The sequence below is a fragment of the Papio anubis genome, chromosome 8 (genome assembly GCF_008728515.1).
Source record: "Papio anubis isolate 15944 chromosome 8, Panubis1.0, whole genome shotgun sequence".
Taxonomy (NCBI): domain Eukaryota; kingdom Metazoa; phylum Chordata; class Mammalia; order Primates; family Cercopithecidae; genus Papio; species Papio anubis.
Genome location: NC_044983.1, coordinates 36,659,200 through 36,684,104, shown reverse-complemented (window position 1 = coordinate 36,684,104; position 24,905 = coordinate 36,659,200). Strand labels below are relative to the sequence as shown.

Sequence of the window (24,905 nt, the reverse complement as noted above, 5' to 3'; positions counted from 1 at the left end):
CCTTTTATTTTGATTCTTACAGATACTTATCTTTTCTTATTTGATTGTATGCCTCCTAAAATCTTTCAGACAAAAAGTTAGTAATTTTTTTTTTAAACTGAACACTGACTTACTAAGTGTTAGGTGCTACAAGTACTAAGCATTTTCTCCTGCTATTTCATTTGATCCATGATGAGATAGGTACTATTATGATTTCCATTATACAGAAGAAGAAACTGAGGATTAGAGAGTTTAGTAGCTTCCCCAAAGTCACAAAGATAGCCCATGATGACTCTGGGATTTAAACCCAGGCAGCTGGACTCCAGATTTATATTTTCTTTCTCATGGTCTTCTATTGCCCTGGTGAATAGAATGGACATCACAAGTCATATGTCATATATCCCAATACACAGTCATTCACATACATACACACACATACAAATACACACACACACACATAAAGTAAGCTTTGGAAGCTGCTTAGAACATATAACTTAAGCGGCCGGGCGCGGTGGCTCAAGCCTGTAATCCCAGCACTTTGGGAGGCCGAGACGGGTGGATCACGAGGTCGGAGGTCAGAGACCATCACAGCTAGCTGCGGTGAAACCCGTCTCTACTAAAAAATACAAAAACTAGCGAGGTGATGGTGGAAGCCTGTAGTCCCCAGCTACTTTCGGGAGGCTGGGCGGGAGAATGGGTAAACCTGGGAGGCGGAGCTTACAGTGACTGAGAATCCGACCCTGCACTCCAGCCTGGTGACAGGCGAGACTCGTCTTAAAAAAAAAAAAAAAAAAGAACATATAACTTAAAATGTCTCCCTTATAAAATATTTTATTCATGACATTTAGACTCTGCAGTAAAACTTGTGAACAGTTTGCCAACTGGCAGCCCCTGGGTCATATTATCTGCACATCGTTTTATTTGGCCTTCAGAATGCATTTTCATTTTTGAACATGGATGAAGCATGTAATCCTGGCTCCTCACATTCCCCATTATTCCTTTTTCTAAAACTCAGTCATTCAAGTCACTTATATATCCTGCCTGGCCCCTCTAAGCATTCACATATTGTATTAGGGAGCTCCTGCATTGCTATAAAGAAATACCCGAGATTGGGTAATTTATAAAGAAAAGAGGTTTAAATGGCTCACAGTTCTGCAGGCTGTATAGGAAGGATAGTGCCAGTATCTGCTCGGCTTCTGGGAAGGCCTCAGGAAACTTACAATCATGGCAGAAGGCAAAGTGGGAGTAGGCACTTCAAATGGCAAAAGCGGGAGCAAGAGAGAGAGTTGAGGGAGAGGGCCACACATTTTTAAATGACCAGATTTCACAAGCACTCACTCACTGTCGCAAAGACAGCACCAAACCGTGTGGGATCCACCTCCATGATCCAAACACCTCCCACCAGACCTCACCTTCAGCATTAGGAATTAGATTTCAACAGGAGGTTTGCGTGAGGACAAATATCCAAACTATATCAAGTATGCAATCCCTGATTTAAGATATTGATAGGAAGGACCATGTATCTCAGTATTAAAACACTCTTAGGGCTTCTCTCCTAACTCTAGAATCCAGGAGAATTCTACCAACAGAGGCTAGGTTTATTTAATTTGGTACACATCTGTTAGAAAATTTACGAGGGAAATTTGCTTTAGAAACAGTTAAGTATGGGATGTTGTCAGTGAGAATGAAAAAAACTTTTTTATTAAAAAAAAAAATTGGGTAGAACAAAGTCAGAGGACTTACATTTCCTCATTTGAAAGTATACTACAAAGCGACAGAAGTCAAAACAGTGTGATACTGGCATAAAGACAGACATATAGACCAATGGCATAGAAAGCCCAGAAATAAGCACTTGCATATATGGTCAAAAGATTTTTGATAAGGGTATGAAGACTAGTCAGTGGAAAAAAAGACAGTCTTTCCAACAAATGATGCTGAAAGAGTTGGATATATGCCTGTAAAAGAACGAAGTTGGACCCTTACCCAACAGCATAAACAAAATTAATTCAAGATGAATCAAAGACCAAGATGTAAGAGCTAAAACTATAAAACTCTTGGAAGAAAACATAGCATAGAGGAAAAGCTTCATGACAATGGATTTGGCAGTGATTTCGTATATATGACACCAAAGGCACAGGCAGCAAAAGGAAAAACAGACAAATTGTACTTCATCAAAATTAAAACTTTTGTACACCAAAGGGTCTTATCAACATAATGTAAAGGCAACCCATAGAATGGGAGAAAATATTTGCAAATTCCATATCTGATAAAGCATTAATACCCAGAATATATAGAGAACGCCTTCAACTCAGCAATAAAAAACTAAACAACTCGAGTCAGGCATGGTGGCCCATGCCTGTAATCTCAGCACTTTGGGAGGCTAAGTCGGGCAGATCACCTGAGGTCAAGAGTTCAAGACCAACCTGACCAACATGGAGAAACCCCATCTCTACTAAAAATACAAAATTAGCCTGGCATGGTGGTGCATGCCTACAATCCCAGCTACTCGGGAGGCTGAGGCAGGAGAATCGCTTGAACCTGGGATGCAGAGGTTGCAGTGAGCTGAGATCATTCCCTTGAACTCCAGCCTGGGCAACAAGAGCAAAACTCCATCTCAAAAAAAAAAAAAAAAAACTAAACTAAACAACTCAATTCAAAATTGGGCAAAGATCTTGAGCAGGTAGTTCTCCAAAGAAGATATGCAGATGGCCAATATACACATGAAAGTATGCTCAATATAATGAGTAATCAGGGGGCCAGGCGCAATGGCTCGTGCCTGTAATCCTAGCACATTGGGAAGCCAAAGCAGGTGGATCTCTTTGAGCTCAGGAGTTTGAGACCAGCCTGGGCAACATGGTGAAACTCTGTCTCTATTTAAAAAAAAAAAAAAAAGAGTAATCAGGGAAATGCAAATCAAAGCCACAATGAGATGCCACTTGATACCCATTAGAATGACTAGTATCAAAAAAAAGAAAACAACATGTTGGCTTAACTATGGAGAAATTGGAACCCTTGTGCATTGTTGGTGGGAATATAAAATGGTATAGTGGCTGTTGAAAACCCGATGACGGTTTCTTAAAAAATTAAACAGAGTAACAAATGATCAAGCAATTTCACTCGGGGTATATACCCAAAAGAACTGAAAGAAGGGGCCAGGCATAGTGTCTCACGCCTGTAATCCAAGGATTTTGGGAGGCCAAGATGAGCGGATTGTTTGAGTCCAGGAGTTCTAGACCAGCCTGGGCAACATGGTAAAACCTCATCTCTACCAAAAATTAAAAAAAAAAATTAAAAAAAAATTAGCCTAGCATGTGTCCATAGTCCCAAATACTCAGGAGGCTGAGGTGAGAGAATCACCTGAGCCCAGGAAGTCAAGACTGCAGTGAACTGTAATTACATCACTCCACTCCAGCCTGGGCAACCAGAGTGAGACTCTCTCTCTCAAAAAAAAAAAAAAAAAAGGACTCCAACAGATAATTGTACTTTCATATTCTTAGCAACATTATTCACAATAGTCAAAAGGTAGAAACAATCCAAATGTCCATTGATGGATGAATAAACAAAATGTAGTATGTACCTACCATGGAATATTATTCAGCCTTAAAAAGAAATTCTGATACATGCCATAGCATGGATGAACCTTAAAGACTTTATGCCGAGTGAAATAAGCCAGGTATAAAAGGCCAACAAATATTGTATGATTCCATTTATATAAATTACTTGGAATAGTCAGATTCTTAGAATAGTAGTCACCAGGGTTGTGGGGGAGGGTGAGATGAGGAGTTCTTTTAATGGGTACGGAGTTTCAGTATGGGATGATGAAAATGTTCTGGAGACAGTGCTAACAATGTGAATGTACTTAATGCTACTGAACCATACACTTAAAAATGGTTAAAGTGTTACATTTTATGTTATATATATTTTACCACAATTATTTTTAAAAAATTAAGTGCTTTTAATTTACTTATGACATGAAAATTAGTTTGGTACCTATTTGGTACACTTCTAACATATTAGAAGTGAGAACTCTGATTCTTCAAACCATTGTTTTAGGTCATTTAGGCAGTTTTCCTTTGTTTACAAAAGATAAACACTTCACATGTAAGAAGTATTGCAGATACCTACCTAATATGTTCTTATACTACCACTTTCTATTATTTAAGACAAATGTGATTTCTAGAAAGAAAGCATTTTTATTTGCCCTTTTGAATAAAATGTACAATAGAATAAGGCTCCAAAAAGAGTTCTGTAATAGGTAGTTTTACTTATTCTTTTTTTCCCCACTTCCCCTGTGGTCTTTGACTCTGGACTGATGGACTGACTTCTTTTTTTTGGTCCCATTGCCCAGGCTGAAGTGCAGTGGTGCAATCTCAGCTCCCTGCAGCCTTGACCTCCCAGGCTCAGGTGATCTTCCCACCCCAGCCTCCCGATTAGCTATGGGGACTACAGGCACGCACCACCATGCCCAGCTAGCTTTTTAATTAATTAATTAATTAATTATTTTTGAGACAAATTTTCGCTGTGTCGCCCTGGCTGGAGTGCAGTGGCTAAATCTCAGCTCACTGCAACCTCCACCTCCCAGGTTCAAGTGATTCTTGTGCCTCAGCCTCCCGAGTAGCTGGGCTTACAGGCACACACCACCACATCCGACTAATTTTTGTATTTTTAGTACAGCCAGGGTTTTCCCATGTTGGCCAGGCTAGCCTCGAACTCCTGACCTCAAGTGATACACCTGCCTTGGCCTCCTAAAGTGCTAGGATTACAGGTGTTAGCCACTGTGCCCAGCCTCCAGCTATTTTTTTGTACGATTTTGTTTGTTTGTTTTTTGTTTTTTAGGTAGAGAGTTTTTACCATCTTTACCAGGCTGGTCTTGAACTCCCAGACTCAAGCAATGCACCCACTTGGCCTCCCAAAGTGCTGGGATTACAGGCGTGAGTCACTGTGCCTCACTCCTCACTGACTTATTCTTAATGAAGGCCATTTCCTAGTGAAAAGAAAGAGTATGGAAAGCACTCACATGTTAGAGCTCTAACCTAGGTCTTAAAAGAGTTTGATAGTTCAGCTCTCTGTTAGCATAACACTTGCACTAGTTTTAACTATTTTCATTTATATTAGGCTTATTTTGATCATTACATAAATGAAGTCTTATTTTATATTTTCTTGAGACAGTTCTTGTTCTGTCGCCCAGGCTGGAGTGCAGGGGCGTGATCATAGCTCACTGCAGCCTCGACCTACCGGGCTCAATCCTCCCACCTCAGCCTCCTGAGTAGGTAGAACCACAGGCACATACCACCACACCTGGCTTATTTTTAAAATTTTTTTTTTAGAGATGGGGTCTTACTGTGTTGCCCAGGCTGGTCTTGAACTCCTGGGCTCAAGTGATCCTCCCACCTTGGCCTCCCAAAGCACTGGGATTACAGGCATGAGCCACCGTGACCATCTGAAGTCCTATTTTATTCTTACAGAGAGTAGTTTATGCATTAAGCAAATGTGTGAAGTCAAACTTCCTACCTTTCAAATATATTTTTTTAATTTTTAAAACTTTTAAAAGTTATTTTAAAAATATAATTACCTTCATATCTATATACATGGTAAAATGTACTTTATTGGCCTTAACCATGTGGTGAAGGCTGGAGTGCAGGGGCGTGATCATAGCTCACTGCAGCCTCGACCTACCAGGCTCAATCCTCCCACCTCAGCCTCCTGAGTAGGTAGAACCACAGGCACATACCACCACACCTGGCTTATTTTTAAAATTTTTTTTTTTTTAGAGATGGGGTCTTACTGTGTTGCCAGGCTGGTCTTGAACTCCTGGGCTCAAATCTCCACCTTGGCCTCCCAAAGCACTGGGATTACAGGCATGAGCCACGTGACCATCTGAAGTCCTATTTTATTCTTACAGAGGTAGTTTATGCATTAAGCAAATGTGTGAAGTCAAACCCTACCTTTCAAAATATATTTTTAATTTTTAAAACTTTTAAAGAAGTTATTTAAAAATATAATTACCTTCATATCTATATACATGGTAAAAATGTACTTTTATTAGCCTTAACCATGTGGTGAAAAAATGTACTTTGATGCATTATAGGCGGTAGCCCAATTGGCTCAAGCCTGTAATCCCAGCACTGGGAGGCCGAGGGCAGGTGGGATCCACTTGAGGTCAGGAGATGAGACCATCCTGGCTAACACGGTGAAACCCGTCTCTATTAAGAAATACAAAAAAAAACTAGCCCGAGGAGGTGAGATTGGCGGTATGCTAATAGTCCCAGCTACTCGGAGGCTGGGCGAATGGCGTGAACCGGGCTGAACTTTTACGGTGAGCTGAGATCCGTACACTTGCCTCAGCCTGGGCTGACAAATGAGACTCGATCTCAAAAAAAAAAAAAAAAAAAAGAATTACGTATATACAATGGGACCAAAACAAAACCCCACCTTACTGTACTTTATTTCTGCAAGACAATTTAAAAAGTGAACATCACAGTTTTAACTACTCATTTTAAAGAACTTTTATAATTCAGCCAATTTGTAAAGATTAGGTACTTCCAGAATCAAAGAACAATAATGCAGTTCACCTAACTTTCTGTAAAAAAACAAAACTATTCCTTATATTTTTTCCTTCAGATTTTGAATAGGCATTATAAGAAAAGTGGACAAAAGACTTGAACATTTTCAAAAGATGATATCCAGATGACCAATAAACATTTGACAAGTTTGTTGTTATAATTTGCAGTTCTTTGCTTAAACATTTCTTTCTGTATATTTATTGACTCTTGTGAATTATCTGTTTATGTGTCTTATCCATTTATGTTTTGTTGTGTTAAAAGTGTTCTTATCATTCGTTAATATTTTAAATTTATTTCTAATTACACAAGTAAAACATAACCACATTGTTTTGAAAATATTATAATTACTGTGCTTGCTGATGTCACCCTTGATCATCAGTCTTAATCCTAGGCCCTTACTTAATTCCAGTCCCGACAACCATTGTCAGTTTGATGTGTAGCCCTATAAACCTTTGTGTGTGTCTGTGTGTGTGTTGTAATATAAATGTATCATACCATTGTTCTGCCGGAGCTCTTTTTATGTCAATACAGATGCATTCTATTTAATTGCTGCATAGTGCCCTAGTACACATATATTCATAGTTTGTTTAACTCTTCCCCTGTCGAAGGACACTTGAGTTACTTTCAGTTGTTTGCAATTACAAACAATGTTTCAGGCAACATCCTTTAACATTTACTCTCAGTCTTCCCCAATGTAGTTATTGAGAAATTGAATTTCTAGGCAGAAAGTGAATGTACTTTCATTTTAATGACTATTGCCCAGTTGCCTTCTAAGGTAGCTCATTCCAACTTAAACTTCTACCAGCCCCCTACACCCTTATCAATAATTGGTATTATCACTGTAGTCCCAATTTCTCTGGATTCTGGGGCATGAGAATCACTTGAACCTAGGCGGCGAAGGTTGCAATGAGCCAAGATCACATGACTGTACTCCAGCCTGGGCGACAGAGCAAGACTCTGTCTCAAATAAAATAATAGGTATTATTAAACTCTTTTAAGTTTTTTTCTGTTTGTTTGTTTGTTTTGTTTATTTTGAGATGGAGTCTCACTCTGTTGCCCAGACTGGAGTGCAGTGGCATGATCTTGGCTCACTGCAAGTTCTGCCTCCCGGGTTCATGCTATTCTCCTGCCTCGGCCTCCCGAGTAGCTGGGACTACAGGTGGCTGCCGCCACGCCCGGCTAATTTTTTTGTATTTTTAGTAGAGACGGGGTTTCACCATGTTACCCAAGATGGTCTTGATCTCCTGACCTCGTAATCCACCCGCCTTGGTCTCCCAAAGTGTTGGGATTACAGGCGTGAGCCACCGCGCCTGGCTGGTTTTTTTCTATTTTATAACCGGTTTCAGTTATCATTTATCTGATTACTAGTGAAGATGAACATATTTTAATTTTCTTTTGGCTATTTGTCTTTCTGTGAATTGCCTGTTTACATCCTCTGCCCACTTTTACATTAGGCTGCTGTGGTTTTTTTCTATATTGATTTGTAGTTTGTAAGTCTTATTCCATTATCTTTGCTTATATATGTTGTGTGCATTTTCTCCATATGTAAACTGTTTATACGACAAAACATAATCTTTTGTCATTTTTGTTGCATGTTTCCCTATATCTTTTTGTCTTTTACTTGTTTCTTCTTTTTTTCCTGTTTAGTTTTTTCATATTTGGCATTATTTTCTTCCTTGAATGTCTGACGTATTCACCGGTGGAGCTATCTGGGCCTAAAATTTTTTTTGTTGAAAGATTTCCAATTATAGTTTCAATTTCTTTTAATAGTTTACAGAACTATTCATATGTCCTGTTTGTTTTTGTGCCAGTGTTGGTAAGTTCTTTTTTTCTAGGAATCTGTCCATTCATCTAAATTTTCAATTTTATTAGCAAAAATATAGTGATATCCTTTTACTATCTTTTTAATGTTTGTAGGATTTGTAGTGATGTTCCATTTTTCATTTCTGATATTAATATTAGGACCTTTCTCCTTTTTTTATTATTCTTACCAGAGGTAATCAATTTTATTATTCTTTTTTTTTTTTTTTTTTTGAGACGGAGTCTCGCTCTGTTGCCCAGGCTGGAGTGCAGTGGCCGGATCTCAGCTCACTGCAAGCTCCGCCTCCCGGGTTTACACCATTCTCCTGCCTCAGCTTCCCAAGTAGCTGGGACTACAGGTGCCCGCCACCTCGCCCGGCGGGTGGGTTTCACCGTGTTAGCCAGGATGGTCTTGATCTCCTGACCTCGTGATCCGCCCGTCTCGGCCTCCCAAAGTGCTGGGATTACAGGCTTGAGCCACCGCGCCCGGCCAATTTTATTATTCTTTTTCAAAGAACTAGGTTTTGTTAATTCTCCCTAGCGAATGTTGATTTCACTTCATTCTTGACGAATATTTTTACTGGGTATAGAATTCTGGTTTGGTAATTATTTTCTTTCAGCCCTTTGAAGATAGCATTCTATTGCTTTTTGGCTTCCCTTTTTCTCTTTCAGTCAGCTCTGTTTGAAAGTAATTGTCTTTTTTTGTGGATAATTTGAATATTTTCTTTGTCCTTGATTTTCTGTAGTTCGAATAAGATATGTCTAGCTGTAATTTTCTTTTTTATTAGGATTGTGAGTTTTCATTTTATGTATATTTTGTACATAGAAATAATCAGTGATTATCTAATGGAATCTGTCTTTCCTTTGGTAATTTATTTATTCTATGTGGGGAAGACTTTGCTGCTGTCTGCTACGAGATGTTAAACTCTGTTCTGGCTTTTCTGTGGAATCAGTTTTGGAGATCTAAATTGTTTCTAGTATTCTGTCTCCAAATTGATAATCAAATATTCTAGCAAAATTTAAAACATAATTTGAATTTAGCATTTATTTTAAGTGCTTTTTTGTGCATTAAATTCTTAAATATAGTATTAGAGTCTGTTTTAGGAGTAGCTGTTTGATGTCTATAGCTGCTTCTACTTGAATATGCTTTAGTCAATTTTATTTGATTTATATTCCTCACCAATTTTACAGGGCAGCACCCATGTTTCTCGTGTAAAGTGTCTGGTAAAGATGTGAAGCGTTGTTCTGTTGGTGCTTGTGGGAAATTTTATCATGAAGCCTGTGTCCGCAAATTCCCCACTGCCATCTTTGAATCAAAAGGATTCCGCTGTCCTCAGCACTGCTGCTCTGCCTGCTCTATGGAGAAAGATATCCACAAAGCAAGTAAAGGTAAAACAGCTGAAGAAGAGACAAAGATTTTTGTTTTAAGTGCAGTGGCAAATAACATTATCAAGTATATATTACAAACAACATAGGGCATTCTCCTTCTGTGTATCTCTCGCTTTAACAGTTCAGCCACAGTACATACACAGTACATGTTAAGTAGAGATTACATTCTAAATTCAGACCATGAGAAGAAAATTCCATGTGTTCAAGATACCCTTGAAAGTCCTTCAGGTAGGTACCATATTGGATACCACCGTCTCTGCAGCATTGGAACAAATAATTTTTTCTTTGGACGATCTCTAAGTGACTATTAGGCTTACTAATTTAGGGGCCATATGGCATAGGATGACAGAGCCAGACTAGGGAAGAAAAAATGCTTTATATCTACTGTAACTAGCATCTCATTGGGACCCAAAAAAGTCCAACTCCAAAAACTTCTTTTTATGTCCCACGGATGCCTTATTAGATTCCTTTTTGACTTGTCTTTAAACAGGCCGCATGATGAGATGTTTGAGATGTCCAGTTGCCTATCACTCTGGAGATGCTTGCATTGCGGCTGGAAGCATGTTAGTATCCTCCTACATTCTCATCTGTAGTAATCATTCCAAACGGAGCAGTAATTCTTCTTCTGCTGTAAATGTAGGCTTTTGTTTCGTTTGTGCCAGAGGTGAGTGTCTAACTTTTCTCTTCATTTATTTTTGAGATCATTGGCATATTTCTTCATTAACATAGAGTCTCAGCATTGGGAAAGAACTCAGGCCATCTAGTAGAATCTTCTACCCAGTGCAGAATTCCACTGTAATATATCCCTGAGAGAGATGAACATTCCAGTAACTTTTATAATGCTAGATGTCCAAAGTGTTAGAATAGTAATTCTTCCATAAGTTAAGCTAAAATCTGCATTTCTAAAAATAACAGAATTATAGTTAAGTTCTTAGTTTTTCTGTTTGGAGCGTTAAAAGATTAATCTTTTCCCTTCTGCAAACAACTCTTCTATTCAAAGCAGATCCTTCCCATGTTATAATCTTAAACCAGAACTTTCAACTGATTGAGATTTCACTTGGAAGGCAAGACCAGCACATCTATTTTTCAGTTGTTTATGTTGTATTTTATCATAATGTTTTGATCTGGCATTGAGGAGGGCCTGATGGGACACAGCCAAGGCAGCATATGTGGTGGTGTTAGTTCAGAGCCAGCCATGTGGGCTTTCTTAAAGCCAGCTGTTGATGTTTAAGTATGCCAAGAGATTGATCAACTAAAAACAATACTGTAGCCCTACAGGGGTCAGTGAACCTGGGTTCGTGATAAATATAATATGAAACTTCTTTAGTTGAATGTTATACAGAATATCTGGCTTTATCTCAGCCATATTATAATAAAACTTTTTTGGTACTTAGTAAGTGTTATAAAAACCAACTAATATCCCTAAATATTGCTTTCATTTTGTTTTTCTAAGTGCAAAGTTTTCTGACCTTCCCTCTGTCTGAACTATTCTCAAGGCCTCTAAGGCCCATGATGCTTGTTAGATTCTATTTAGACCATACCGAAGATGAAAGTAGTTTTTGTTTGGTTGGTTGGTTTTGCTTTAGGGGACAGTTATTTTAATTTGGTGAAAGTACTATAACAACTTTTTAAAATAGAATTTAGGTAGTATGATAGATCTTAGGTGGTTTTGCTTTTGTATCTCATTATGAAAACATTACTTGGAGGTAGGCAGTAAAAGATTAAATAAATCGTAGTCCTTTGTGGAGTAGCTAGCGGGGTCTGTAGTAGACACTACTTTCTGTTTGCCTGCTTTATAAGCACATGTGACTGTCTGCCTTTGGAGCAGGAAGTACTGTGTCTTTCTTAACTACAGCAGTGTCAAATGTATCCTGCTCTGAAACCTGGCTGGTATCATGGAGGAGTAGGTCTGAAATGTTTCCTGCCATATGGTAACAGGTGGGCAAATAATAAATAAAAAGGTGTTACTCATTGCCTTTCCTATCTCTGCATTCCTAAGAAAGTGATGATTAGAAAAAATCATTGTATTATCAGTTGAATATTTAGCTTTAGAGTCTTTTAAACAGATGAGTGGCAGTGATAACATAAAGTCATTCTTATTGCTTTGCAAACTCTGTGCTACCATTGCTGGGCACTGACATTTCCTGTCAGTGTATAAGCATGTATGATTTAGCCTGCATTTTAATATCAAGTTTATAACTATTATGTTGGCTTATGTTGGGGCACATTCTGAATTAAATGCCATCAGTAGATTAATCAATATTCTCTTTTGCTCTACTTCATTCAATAATTGGGATACCTTTAAAATAGGTATTTTCAGGCTGGGCACAGTAGTTCACGCCTGTAATCCCAACACTTGGGAGGCTGAGGCAGGAGGATTGCTTAAGGCCAGGAGTTCAGGACCGGTCTGGGCAACATAACAAGACCCCATCTCTACAAAAAATAAAGGAATTAGCCAAGCATGGTGGTGTGTGCCTGTAGTCCCAGCTACTCAGAGGCTGAGGAGGGAGGATCACTTGAACCCAGGAGTTCAAGACTGCAGTGAATTGTGAAACAAAATACAGTATTTTCAATTTAGGACACCTAGAAAATTGTACGCTTATAGAAACTCTAGCCATTTTGTTAAATTTAACTTACATAACTTGATTAAAATTCTGAGAATAATGTCAGTGGAGGGAAAACCCATGTTTAACAACAGAATCAGTATTTACATCTTAATAATTTGACAGTTATTCTGGAATATTTACTGAATTTAAATGCCTATTTAAGCAAAATTATTTAATTCCCACATATTTAACTGTGAGACTTTGTATGGTAAACATAACCTTCATTTTATTTTTTAGCATTTGACAAAGACTTACTCTAAATAGATCAGATGTTGGGAAGGCTTAAATCAAAAGTCTTTCACAAGTAAATAATATGTGTTCTTTTATAAATATTTATAAAGGTCACCTTTTTAAAGGAGACATAACTGTAATAAATCCACACACAGAAAGGAGCACTTTAGTCATTTATGTTTGGGTATTAGAAAACTTAGCTTGTTTTGCCTGTTTCTTGCCTCATACAGAATTTTTCCCTTCACATAGATTTTCTCTTAGTTCTTGGTTATTGGGTGTTTAGAATCATTAAACTATTTCTTAAGGACTACAATGTCTGGCAGTATTTTTCAAAATGTTTCAGGGTTTGAGGAACATCACTCCTCTTCCACATGCCACCTAATTGTGGATTCACAAGAAGCATGCAGACATTTTTCAGTATAGTGCTTATTCTTTAGCATCTCCTTTCATCTTAGAGGCTGGGTAAATTGAGTTACTTAGCATTCTATGCCTTTCTTTGTAATGGTACTTTTAAATGGGTAATGTAGGCTGGAGTTTTCTTTTCATTTTAACAGTAAATAATAGCAATTTATTTTGCATATGTAAGTCAAACTTTACTAAACACTATCTGAATGAATTGCCACAGTTTCCCTAAGAAGTTATCTCTCCATGGTATACAGGTGAGAACACTGAAACCCAGATTAAATAATTTACCTAATGTCACACAAGTTAAATGGAGGGACCAGCATTTGTACTTGATCCTTCTTATTTCAAAGCCCATATTCTTTTACACTACACCATCTCCTATTAAATGTATGAAATGTATGAAGTTCATTTCAACATTATATAACTTTTTTTTTTGAGACGGAGTTTTGCTCTTTTTGCCCAGGCAAAAAGATCTCAGCTCACTGCAACCTCTGCCTTCTGGGTTCAAGCGATTCTCCTGCCTCAGCCTCCCAAGTAGCTGGGATTACAGGCATGCACCACCACACCTGGCTAATTCTTTTGTATTTGTAGTAGAGACTGGATTTTTCCATGTTGGTCAGGCTGGTCTTAAACTCCCGACCTCAGGTGATCCGCCTGTCTTGGCCTCCCAAAGTGCTGGGATTACAGGTGTGAGCCACTGTGCCCAGCCTATATAACTTTTATTAGAAGATTCTGGCTGAGCACCATGGCTCATGCCTGTAATTCCAACATTTTGAGAGGCAGAGGTGGGAGGATTGCTTGAGCCCAGGAATTCAAGATCAGCCTGGGCAACATAGCAAGACCTCGTCTCTACAAAAAAATAAAAAACGTAGCCAGGCATGGTGACAAACGCCTGTAGTCCTAGCTACTTGGGAGGTTGAGGTGGTAGGATCACTTGAGCCCAGGAGGTCGAGGCTGCAGTGAGCTGTGATCGCGCCACTGGACTCCAGCCTGGGTAACAGCGTGAGACCCTGTCTCAAAAAAAAAAACAAAAAGAAGACTCTCATATTGTTAGTAATTTCAAGTTCCATTCTGTTATTTAGGCCAGAGATATTTCTTGAATTTGTCTCAGTGTAGAGTATTAAGATAATGCCCACAGAGAAAAGTAAATGGTAATTTCCCTCCCCTTCAAAATGATCTCTAAATAAAACTGCTGCCATAATTTGTATTGTAAAATCCTACATCGTTATACATTCATGCAGTAGCCAAGATAGAGGATAGAGAAATGTCCCCTGGTCTCACAGTTGCCTAGGTTTAGGAGTGGCTTGTAGCTACATCATGAATTAACTGGGGGAGGGGGAAGGGAAAGAAGAGGGAACCACAGGTAGCTTTAGTGTTTTCCTCCAAGTAGCATAGCAATAATTGGTAGATCAAAAGGATTGATTTTATTAACCCTTTATATCGTCTCAGGGAAAATATGAAAATGTTTGCATTACCTCAGTAAAGTTCAGGAAATTATGGCTCCTTTAAAATCATGTACCAGACCTGGCACAGTGGCTCATGCCTGTAATCCCAACATTTTGGAAGGCCAAGATGGGAGGATTACTTAAGGCCAGAAGTTAGAGACCAGCCTGGGCACAGAAGCTATTATAGACCCCATCTCTATAAAAAATTTAAAAATTATCCTGGTGTGGTGGCATGTACTTATCTGTAGTCCCAGCTACTCGGGAGGCTGAGGCCAGAGGATTGCTAGAGCCCAGAAATTCAAAGGTGCAATGAGCCATGATCACACCACTACCCTCCAGCCTGGGTGACAGAGCAAGACTCTGTCTCAAAAAAAGATAAAATATAATATAAAGTGAAATAAAACATGTACCATATTGATAGAGAAGAGTTTCACTATCTGGCAGAGAAAGTTAGGATTTCTTTGAGTGTTTCTGAAGATATGAATAGAAAAAAGGAGAGACTTCCATTCTACCTTAAAGTGCTACTTGTTATATTGAAGGTAGATCAGGGTCTACTTATGTAAATGATTCTTGTTTCAATCTCATTACATGATATATAATATCCTTTTGTTCTTTGGGTTGTCGTCATTGTACATCCAAATATGAAGCAGTGTAGCTTTGTTTTCCCTAAGGGGTTTTCTGTATGATGTCAAGTGTTTATATCTTCAAATTATTTGAAGTTTTCTTCTGCAGAATATAGGTTTCTATAATATATAGGGATAAGGAATTGAGTAGTTCAGACTCCCTTTGAAAACTATAGAAAACCTTTCTGTCAGATCTTTCTTTTTTCTTCATATTCTCATTTTCGCCCTCCCCACCCCAACTTTGAAGCATACATAATAGGTGTTGGTTTATTTTTTCCTCATGGAATCATGGGTAGTTTCATTGCAGCTCATCTCTTTCTGTTTGTTTCGTATAGGGCTGATAGTTCAGGACCATTCAGACCCCATGTTCAGTTCATATGCCTATAAGTCCCACTATCTACTGAATGAATCAAATCGTGCTGAGTTGATGAAATTACCTATGATTCCTTCTTCGTCAGCTTCCAAAAAGAAATGTGAGAAAGGTAATAATCAAAATAGTTTCTCTTGCTTTTATTTTTGCATTTCCTATTTTTTTCTCTTTCAATGTAGGGGGGAAATGTATGCCTGTCAAGCACCATCTGTTGCTTTTGGTAAATTCTGCCTTGGTGGTTGTGATTGTGTCTTCATATGGCTGCACAATTATTAAAAAGGGCTTAAAATAATTCCATTATTGCAAATTTTTACTTATTCTTCCCTTGAATAAATTTTCACACATTCCATATTTACAAGTTATTAAAATAGAAAGACTAGGATTTTGGTCAGTATAAATATAGAATAATATTCTAAATGTTCTTTCTCTTTTTCCTGGTGTGAAACTATCATTCAAGTTGGAATAGAAAAGATAGGGTATAATTTGTTACTAACTTTCAACTAATAAGGTAGGTTGTTAAAAGAGGGAAACTAAGATACTGATACTTAAAAGTTTGCTTTTAGAATATGTTCTGTCATTGTGCTCTTAAATGTTCGGTTAAGATGCTATGAAAAGTAGTTGCCCTTCCCTTAGGAGACATTGGTAGGAAGCTGGTGGGGGAGAATACCCCTAATGCTGGATGCTGGAAGGCAGCCCAGCTGAATTGCTGATGGATAATTATCCACACAGTACCAAGAGCTAAATGGATATTTGTATTCTCCCAGTTAATTTAACCTATGGAAGAAAACTTTATATTGTGTTTAGTTTCCATAATCCTACCTGTTATAAAAATGATTTAACAATGATGTATTATTTGGGGAATTATCCCATAGGGAAAAATAAATGAGCTTGAAAGATGAGAGCCTTTTCCTGTGTACATTCCCATTATGATCTGGGGCCAAGTTCAGAATCTTTAAAGAAAACTTCATTCATAACTAATATACCATATATACACACACACACACACACACACACACTAGGTGTATTTGAAATGGGCTTTAAAAAATTTCTTTGTGTTGCCTGTTTGATATATCTTTGCTCTTTGTCAGACATCTGAAGTGGCAACTCATGACTAAAAGAAAGTGCGACTCAGCAAGTCGATTGGAACATATTAGAAGTATTGGAGAGAGTACTGGCTTTTTTGTCTGTTTTCCCCAGTCAGATTATATCACTTTATTGATAATACTGGCTGCTTTCAAAACAAAAAATGAACATAGGTTTGACTTACTCCATAATTATTCTGCCTGAGACATTTTAGGAAATGCTTTATATTCCTGCTGGTACCTATATAAAATTAGATTAATTCAATTGTTGCTTACTTTGTTTTCAGTACTCAGTATTAACTTTGACATGAATTGAAATTATTTTGAGCCCTCTGTTTGCTTAACTTGAACCATATCTCACTTCTCTTGTATCCCCGTTTTCTTGCATAGCACCAAAGTGGACCATTCATATTTTTTTAATTTCCCTTGTGTATTTTAATCATCTTTATCATGACAATTTTCTCCGATGATTCTGGCTCTGTATTTCCTCTGAAATAAGACTTAAAATTAAGAACTATTCCATAATGTTAAAAATGACCAGCCTGACTTTTCTACGTCAGTGCTAATAATCACATGTCCTCTAAAGCTGTTTGCAGACTTTTCTCCCTACTGGTCATTCCTTTCTGATGGAAAAAAAAATGAATAATCTCATTTTACTTTAAATTTATAGATGAATTCCCTACCTAAGTTTAGAGCACTTGGGCATCTGATCTCTAGGTTGATAAACTGAACCAGTTAATCCATATTGAGATGTAGTCCCAGAAAAAAAAATCTTGATGGTTGAAGTAAAAGCTTTTAAGCAGAGGAAATATAGTAATTTAATTCATCATGGGTTGTATATGGATTTTCTTTTTGTTTTTATGTTAATCAGAAGTTTGAAAATCTATAGGAAGACAAGATTTTCTGGAAAATTGGTAGCAAGCCCTCAGAAGGTTGGAGCATGTGATTTGATAAAGTTGCATAGAGGGCTCTTACCCTTTTGCTTATGAGACTTTAAATCTCGGTACACTCATGGGTTATAGACCTGATTTTCCAATGAAAAGATCAGTTTTTTTCAATAAATATTTGTCTTTATTATATTTCATCTTCAGTGGTTAACAACATTCTCTGTCACGTATTGAAATACATATTAGAAATACCTAATTTCCTCCCAGAATTTCATATTTCTTAGCATTTACAACTATTTTGTTTGCCACACCTATTTTGGTCTCAATCCAGAGAGTATTTTGTGTATCTAAAAGGAAAGAGTTTTGACAGGGAACTTGGAGTGAGCCCCTTGCATATGGTACTTCATTCTATACTGATAACTACTTAATTTTATGCTATAAAGCAGTGGTTCTCAATATGAAGTCAGAAGAGATGTAAACAAAATTTTTGAACTATGTTTAATATTTCAGAAAATCTAACAGAATTACACATTTGTACAGAATCAGGCTGCATGAGTTTTTTAAATTTGGCTATGATTTAACAATTTAATGTGATAATACTAGTTTTGTTATTGGGATCAGAATCTCTGATTAGCAGTTATATATTTCTTTGGTTAATAAAAATTGGAGAAATTGTTACTTTTAAAATGCAGATTTTGGCCAGGCATGGTGGCTCACGCCTGTAATCCCAGTGCTTTGGGAGGCTGAGGCAGGAGGATTGCTTGAGGCCAGGAGTTCAAGACCAGCCTGGGCAAGATAGTGAGAGCCCGTCTCAAAATATATTCTCTGTATATATAGAGAGAGAATACACACACACACACACACACACACAGAGGTTTTTTGGTTGTTGATAAAATACTTGAAATTATGTGGGTTCATGAGGAGGGAAAAGGGAATCCTTGGTGATGAAAAAGTTGCAAACCACTGCTGTATAGCCTGTATATCTTCACCAAAAGGTAATGATAACATAATCACCAATTTGAGATTCTGTGTTCCTTTTGCTTTTTGTATTTTTTATGGAAAGAAAAAAGTACTGATCAACCTATTGGCTATTTTTTTCTTGCTAATTATATTGTAAAGGAATTTAGTTAACCATGGCACTGGATTAAAATACAATGACTTGCTTTCTTTTTTACCTCTGAAGGAGAAAAGAAAGTTGCTACTTACATGTTTGAAAAACCTCTCAAATCTACTTAGTCAAAAGATTTTATGCTTCAATTTGGTCATATGTTAAGAGTTTAGCTTCTAAACTGATACCTCAGTAGCCCATAGTTTAAAGGAGTAAAGAGTACATGGATGCTTTTGGTACTACTCAGAAGCTCTGAGTTTCTGGCCACTGAAACCCTGAAAAGTAGCTAAATACATTCATTTGCTATTTTAATCCATCACTGTAGATATGACTCAGTCCCTTTTTTATTTTCCCCCAATTTGAATCAGATTTAATGTGCTGAAAAGATAACTTTCTCCTTTTTCTTTCTTTTTCTCTCTCCTCTTTTCTCAGTTATTAAGACTGTTTATTTGTTTCAAGGTGGAAGATTGCTCTGCTGTGAATCGTGCCCAGCTTCCTTCCACCCGGAATGCCTGAGCATAGAAATGCCAGAAGGCTGCTGGAATTGTAATGACTGTAAAGCTGGCAAGAAACTACATTACAAGCAGATTGTTTGGGTCAAATTGGGAAATTACAGGCAAGTTTTTCCAAGAACAAAGAGGAAGTATTCAGTCATTGTGCAGACCAGTTTCATACTCTGGATGCAGAGGGACTTGGAGATAGATAGGTAGACAGCATGGACCTACTTCCTTAAAAAAAAAAAAGAAAAGAACCATGTTTTGAGGCTGGATTCTTAAGGGGTTGGGAAGGTTATGTTCCTAATTCATTATTGAATTTCTTTTTCTTTTTCTTTTTCTTTGGGATTGGTTGGTTGATTGTTTGTGAGACAAGGTTTAGCTTATCACCAAGGCTGGAGTGCAGTGGTGTGATCTCGGCTCACTGCACCTGCCGGCTCAAGTCATCCTCCCACCTCAGCCCCCAAGTAGCTGGGATTATAGGTGCACACCACCACCCTGGCTAGTTTTTTGTATTTTTAGTAGAGATGATGTTTTGCCATGTTGCCCAGGCTGGTCTCGAACTCATGAGTCAAGCAGTCTGCCCACCTCAGCCTCCCAAAGTGCTGGGATTACAGGCATGAGCCACCATGCCCACCAATTTTTAAGTCCTGAAAGTTGTTTTATACTAATGGGCTATGTAACTACTAGATTTTGGAATAAAAGGTCTTATGTGGACAGTGGAGATGATTTTTTTTAAAACTTTTAAATTATTATTATTATTATTATTATTATTTTTTGAGACGGAGTCTCACTCTGTTGCCCAGGCTGGAGTACAGTGGCGTGATCTCGGCTCACTGCAAGCTCCGCCTCCCGGGTTCACACCATTCTCCTGCCTCAGCCTCCTGAGTAGCTGGGACTACAGGCACCCGCCACCATGCCTGGCTAATTTTTTGTATTTTTAGTAGAGACGGGGTTTCACCGTGTTAGTCAGGATGGTCTCAATCTCCCGACCTCGTGATCCACCCGCCTCGGCCTCCCAAAGTGCTGGGATTACAGGTGTGAGCCACCATGCTCAGCCTTAAAATATTTTTTTAATTTAAATTGAATAAATATAGTGAGATATGGAGTCTCACTATATTGCCTAGGCTGGTCTCAAACTCCTGGGCTCAAGCAATCTTCCTGTCTCAGCCTCCCAAAGTGCTAGGATTATAGGAATGAGCCACCACACTTAGCCAGATTTGATATTTTCTTTGTGTCTTAATTAGATACATGTTGATTTCTGATTTCTAATAAAATCAAGTTTATATTCTGGTCAAAATAGCTCTTTGCCCCTGAATCTTGTCCATTTTAGCCCTAAACCATGTGAAAAGAGAAAACTTTATAGAATTTAAGGAGAGATTATTCCATTAAGAGGCTTTAGTCTTAAGGGAATGAAGCAGGAAGTATGTGAGTACCATTATTTTAATAACACTTTCTCCTTTAAGGCTTTCAACGAGCCTTCGCTGAACAGATATAGTGATACAGTTTTAAAGCTTGGCCAGGTACAGTGATTCATGCCTGTAATCCTAGCACTGTAGGAGGTTGGGGCAGGTGGATTGCTTGAGCTGAGGAGTTCAAGACCAGCATGGGCAATGTGACAAAACCCTCTCTCTACAAAATATATATACAAATTAGCTGGGCATAGTGGCGTGCCAGGTGTGGTAGCATCATAGCTACTCGGGCGACTGATTCTGGAGGATTGCTGGAGCCCAGGAGGTGGAGGCTGCAGTGAGCCATGATTGTGCTACTGCACTCCAGACTGGGCAACAGAGCAAGACCCTGTCTCAAAAAAAAAAAAAAACAAAACTAAAAAACTCTACATTTTGAGGCAATTTATCATTTTACTAAGAAAATAGATACTATTCAAGATAGCACAATAGAGTTCTGCTTTTCAGTTAGAATCCTAGATATTTTTTTTTTATATATATATATATATATATATATATTTTTTTTTTTTTTTTTTTTTTTTGAGATGGAGTCTCACTCTGTCACCCAGGCTGGAATGTAGTGATGTGATCTCTGCTCACTGTAACCCCCACTTCCTGGGTTCAAGCGATTCTCCTGCTTCAGCCTCCCAAGTAGCTGGGATTACAGGCGCCTGACACCACGCCTGGCTAATTTTTGTAATTTTAGTACAGACGGGATTTCACTATGTTGGCCAGGCTGGTCTTGAACTCCTGACCTCAGCTGATCTGCCCGCCTCAACCTCCCAAAGTGCTGGGATTACAGGTGTGAGCCACCATGTCCGGCTGTAAAATATATTTCTAGAAAATTTCAAACATACTGTAATTTTTTTAGCAAGAGCTATGTTTGTTCTCTCTCTCTCTCTTTTTTTTTTTTATTAATTTTTTTGAGACAGTCTTGCTCTGTCGCCAGGCTGGAGTGCAGTGGTGTGATCTTGGCTCACTGCAGCCTCCGCCTCCTGGATTCAAGCGATTGTCCTGCCTCAGCCTCCTGAGTAGCTGGGACTATAGGCGCGCACCACCACACCCAGCTAATTTTTGTATTTTTAGTAGAGATGGGGTTTCACCATGTTGGCCAGGATGGTCTCAATCTCTTGACCTCGTGATCTGCCCGCCTCAGCCTCCCAAGGTGCTGGGATTATGGGTGTGAGCCACTGCGCCCAGTCTGTTCTCTCTCTATTACATATGTTACATGTTTAACCATTTAAATTTTAGAACTTCATTTTTAGCTGAGATCTGGGGTATTGAGATCAAACCTCCCCCTGCTTCTTTTTCTTTCTTTCTTTTTTTTTTTTTTTTTTTTTGAGACGAAGTCTTGCTCTGTCCCAGGCTGGAACGCAGTGGTACAATCTTGGCTCACTGCAGCCTCTGCCTCCCGGGTTCAAGCGGTTCTCCTGCCTCAGCCTCCCGAGTAGCTAGGATTACAGATGCATGCCATGATGCCTGGCTAATCTTTGTGTTTTTATTAGAGATGAGGTTTCACCATGTTGGGCAGGCTGGTCTTGAACTCCTGACTTCAAGTGATCTGCCTGCCACAACCTCCCCAAGTGCTGGGATTACAGGCTTGAGCCACCCAACCCGGCCGATACAATGTGTTTTTAATACCTGGAAAGAAACACATCTAATGTTAATAGTGTCAAGGATGAGATTACAAGAAGAGGCATTTTCACTTTTCTGTTATACATTTCTGCATTGTTTTAATTTTTAAAAGAAATGCATACTGCTTTCATAATTGAAAAATATGTATCTTTCTGGTGTGGAGAAGGGTGCACAGTTTAAAAATTAATATATTTAAGACATTTCTAGATAAGAAATACCTAAAACAATGTAAGAAGCCTTCAGATCTTCAAATAAACTTCAGTTTTTTAAAAGTTATGAATATGAAAATGTCTTTGACTTATTTTAATACTTAAGTTTTAATTACATTACATTTTAAAGAACCCAAAACAGTGCTCCAATTAAGTTCACAGTCCAATGAGATTTTGTATCTAGGTCAGATTCTTCTTGTATGTTTTGGAAAGACTTCCATCCATGAATTAATTCTTAATGTATTTCTTTCCAATCAGGCCCAGTGGGGCTGCATGAAGCTGTTTATTTTCAATAACTAGTTACTCCAATGTATTGCTTCTTGGGGGAAAATATGAGGACCTGGAACAAACCCAGGCAGAACGTGTGCCTCTTCCTAACTGACATTAGTGAAGGCAGTAACTGTATACATATTTACCTTAAAGTTGTTTAGAAATAAACAGAGCCTGCTTTGAGAACGAACCAAATATCTATCACAGAAAATAGTGGTTTTTGTTTTGTTTACAATATGAGCATGGATTCTTAACCATGTTTTTAATTCTTAGATGAACAGCAAAGTACATTTCAGGTGACACTTTATCATCAAGTTCTACAATATAAAATCGGGGAGTGCAATCATGTCATCATTTATCTTCTCAGTAATACAGTTATGTGTTAAAAAATTGTTTTATTAGGCATATGTAAAATAAGAGATTGAAAAAATTTACGTCTATGTATATTTACTACAAAAGCCTGTGAGGTTGGTCTCATTTTCTGACTGTTAGCTTCATCATTTAATTCTTAATTTGTCTGCTTGCTAGAAACTGTCAGATTTTCTCACAGATGGTTTCATTTAGTGACTGCTGTAGTATTCAATTATCATAGCCTGAAACAGTTATATTTTCATTCTGTCCTCTATTCCATGTTTATTATGATCTAAGATGAATTAGATTCTGAAATACAAAGTGATATAAAACCTAGTACATTTGACCAAGAGGTGTTTGCCCAGGTTGACTACAGACTAAATGCTGATTTGAATGGGAGTGGTCATTCTTTATTACAGCATCAGTTTATTCTCAAAATGATTCCATTGACTACTAGAAATAAACTGTTATACCTTGAAAGATAATCTCAGTATTAAGTTTGGGGAGAAACATGACTTGTAGGATTGAAATTAGGTTTAGAATGTCATTGGGTAGTAGGTTCAGTATTATGATATTTTAGAACATATTTTCATGATATGTATTTTATAAATATGAAATATTTTTTCAAAGAAAGTACATCAGGTGATTAGGGCCTAATTTGTTTAGTCTGTGTTCACTATTTCATTAATTACTTAATTTTTTTAATGATGTACGGTATTTTATGTTCTTAGAATCTGAATGAAAATTGCAAAATACAAAACTTTTTTTCCCTTCTGCCAACCTTGTAAATAGTGGTTTTTTGTTTTGTTTTGTTTTTGCCTTCTTGATCTAAAATTGCTTTCGTTTTCAGATGGTGGCCAGCAGAGATCTGCAACCCCAGGTCTGTGCCACTGAACATCCAGGGCCTTAAACATGACTTGGGGGACTTCCCTGTGTTCTTCTTTGGTTCTCATGACTACTACTGGGTACACCAGGGCAGAGTGTTCCCTTATGTTGAAGGAGACAAAAGCTTTGCTGAGGGGCAGACTAGTATTAACAAGACCTTCAAAAAAGGTAAGCTGGATGATGTTTACAATGACTCAAAACTACAACTCCGGTGTCGGTTTCTCAACATCTCCTCACCTCCCTAATATTTCTGATATTAGAGAATTTTCACTAGGCATTATGATCCTGTGTCCATAAGCTTCCAGTCACATTAGAACCAGGTTTGAAATACATTTCAATATTGTAGACTGTGCTGTGTATTTGAAAGGAATTTCTTCAGTGATCTTTCTATAAACACAGATTATTCTAGGAATAGTCTTTGTTTTTTTGTTTGTTTTTTTTTTAGACAGGGTCTCACTCTGTTGCCCAGGCTGGAATGCAGTGGCATGATCACAGCTCACTGCAGCCCTCAACTCCAGGGCTCAAGCTATCCTTTTGCCTCAGCCTCCCGAGTAGCTGGGGCTACAGGTGCCTGCCATCATGCCCAGCTAATTTTTGCATTTTTTATAGAGATGGGGTTTCACCATGTTGTCCAGGCTGGTCTTGAATTCCTGGGTTCAAGCAATCTGCCCGCCTCAGCCTTCCAAAGTGCTGGGATTATAGCTCTAAGCCACCAACCCCAGCCTGAGAATAGTCTTTTTAATCAAGTGAAGTTCTTTTGCAACAGAAAAATAGTAAAGACTTCCCATGAAAAGCCTTACAGTTGCTTTTGCAGTGTTTGGCTTTCTGGTAAGGGTAAAATGAATTTAAATCTAGTATAAGGCAAAAAGCTGCTGTTAGGGTCACTTGGAGACCTCTGATCATTGAAGTAGAGCCTCTTCCCTGAGGCAACAGCATGCACAGAGCATAGTGTTCAATGAGTTATATCCTATTTCATTGTTACCCCATCCTGGTGGTAAACAGTAACTTCCAGAAAATAATTTTAAAAAGAAAAATCTCAGGCCAGATGCAAAGCATTGGGAAGGCAGTGTAAAACTACTATCCCATCAATTTTCCTTTGGTTTTGGTATTTACATACTTTGTATC

The 24,905-nt window shown here is 38.1% G+C and overlaps 1 protein-coding gene across 9 annotated transcripts in view; it reads left to right on the top strand.

Annotated features, from left to right (window-relative positions):
• NSD3 (nuclear receptor binding SET domain protein 3) overlaps nucleotides 1-24,905 on the top strand; it is a 110,901-nt gene that overhangs the window by 70,366 nt on the left and 15,630 nt on the right. For 6 of the 9 annotated variants that reach the window (XM_009212913.4, XM_009212909.4, XM_009212911.2 and 3 more), the window contains exons 13-17: nucleotides 9,534-9,731; nucleotides 10,222-10,395; nucleotides 15,377-15,523; nucleotides 18,921-19,104; nucleotides 23,746-23,948. In XM_009212913.4, the coding sequence (XP_009211177.1) occupies nucleotides 9,534-9,731; nucleotides 10,222-10,395; nucleotides 15,377-15,523; nucleotides 18,921-19,104; nucleotides 23,746-23,948 (906 nt within the window). The remainder of the gene's footprint in view (nucleotides 1-9,533; nucleotides 9,732-10,221; nucleotides 10,396-15,376; nucleotides 15,524-18,920; nucleotides 19,105-23,745; nucleotides 23,949-24,905) is intronic. The other 3 variants (XM_009212912.4, XM_009212914.3, XM_009212915.4) reach the window with 2 other exon arrangements.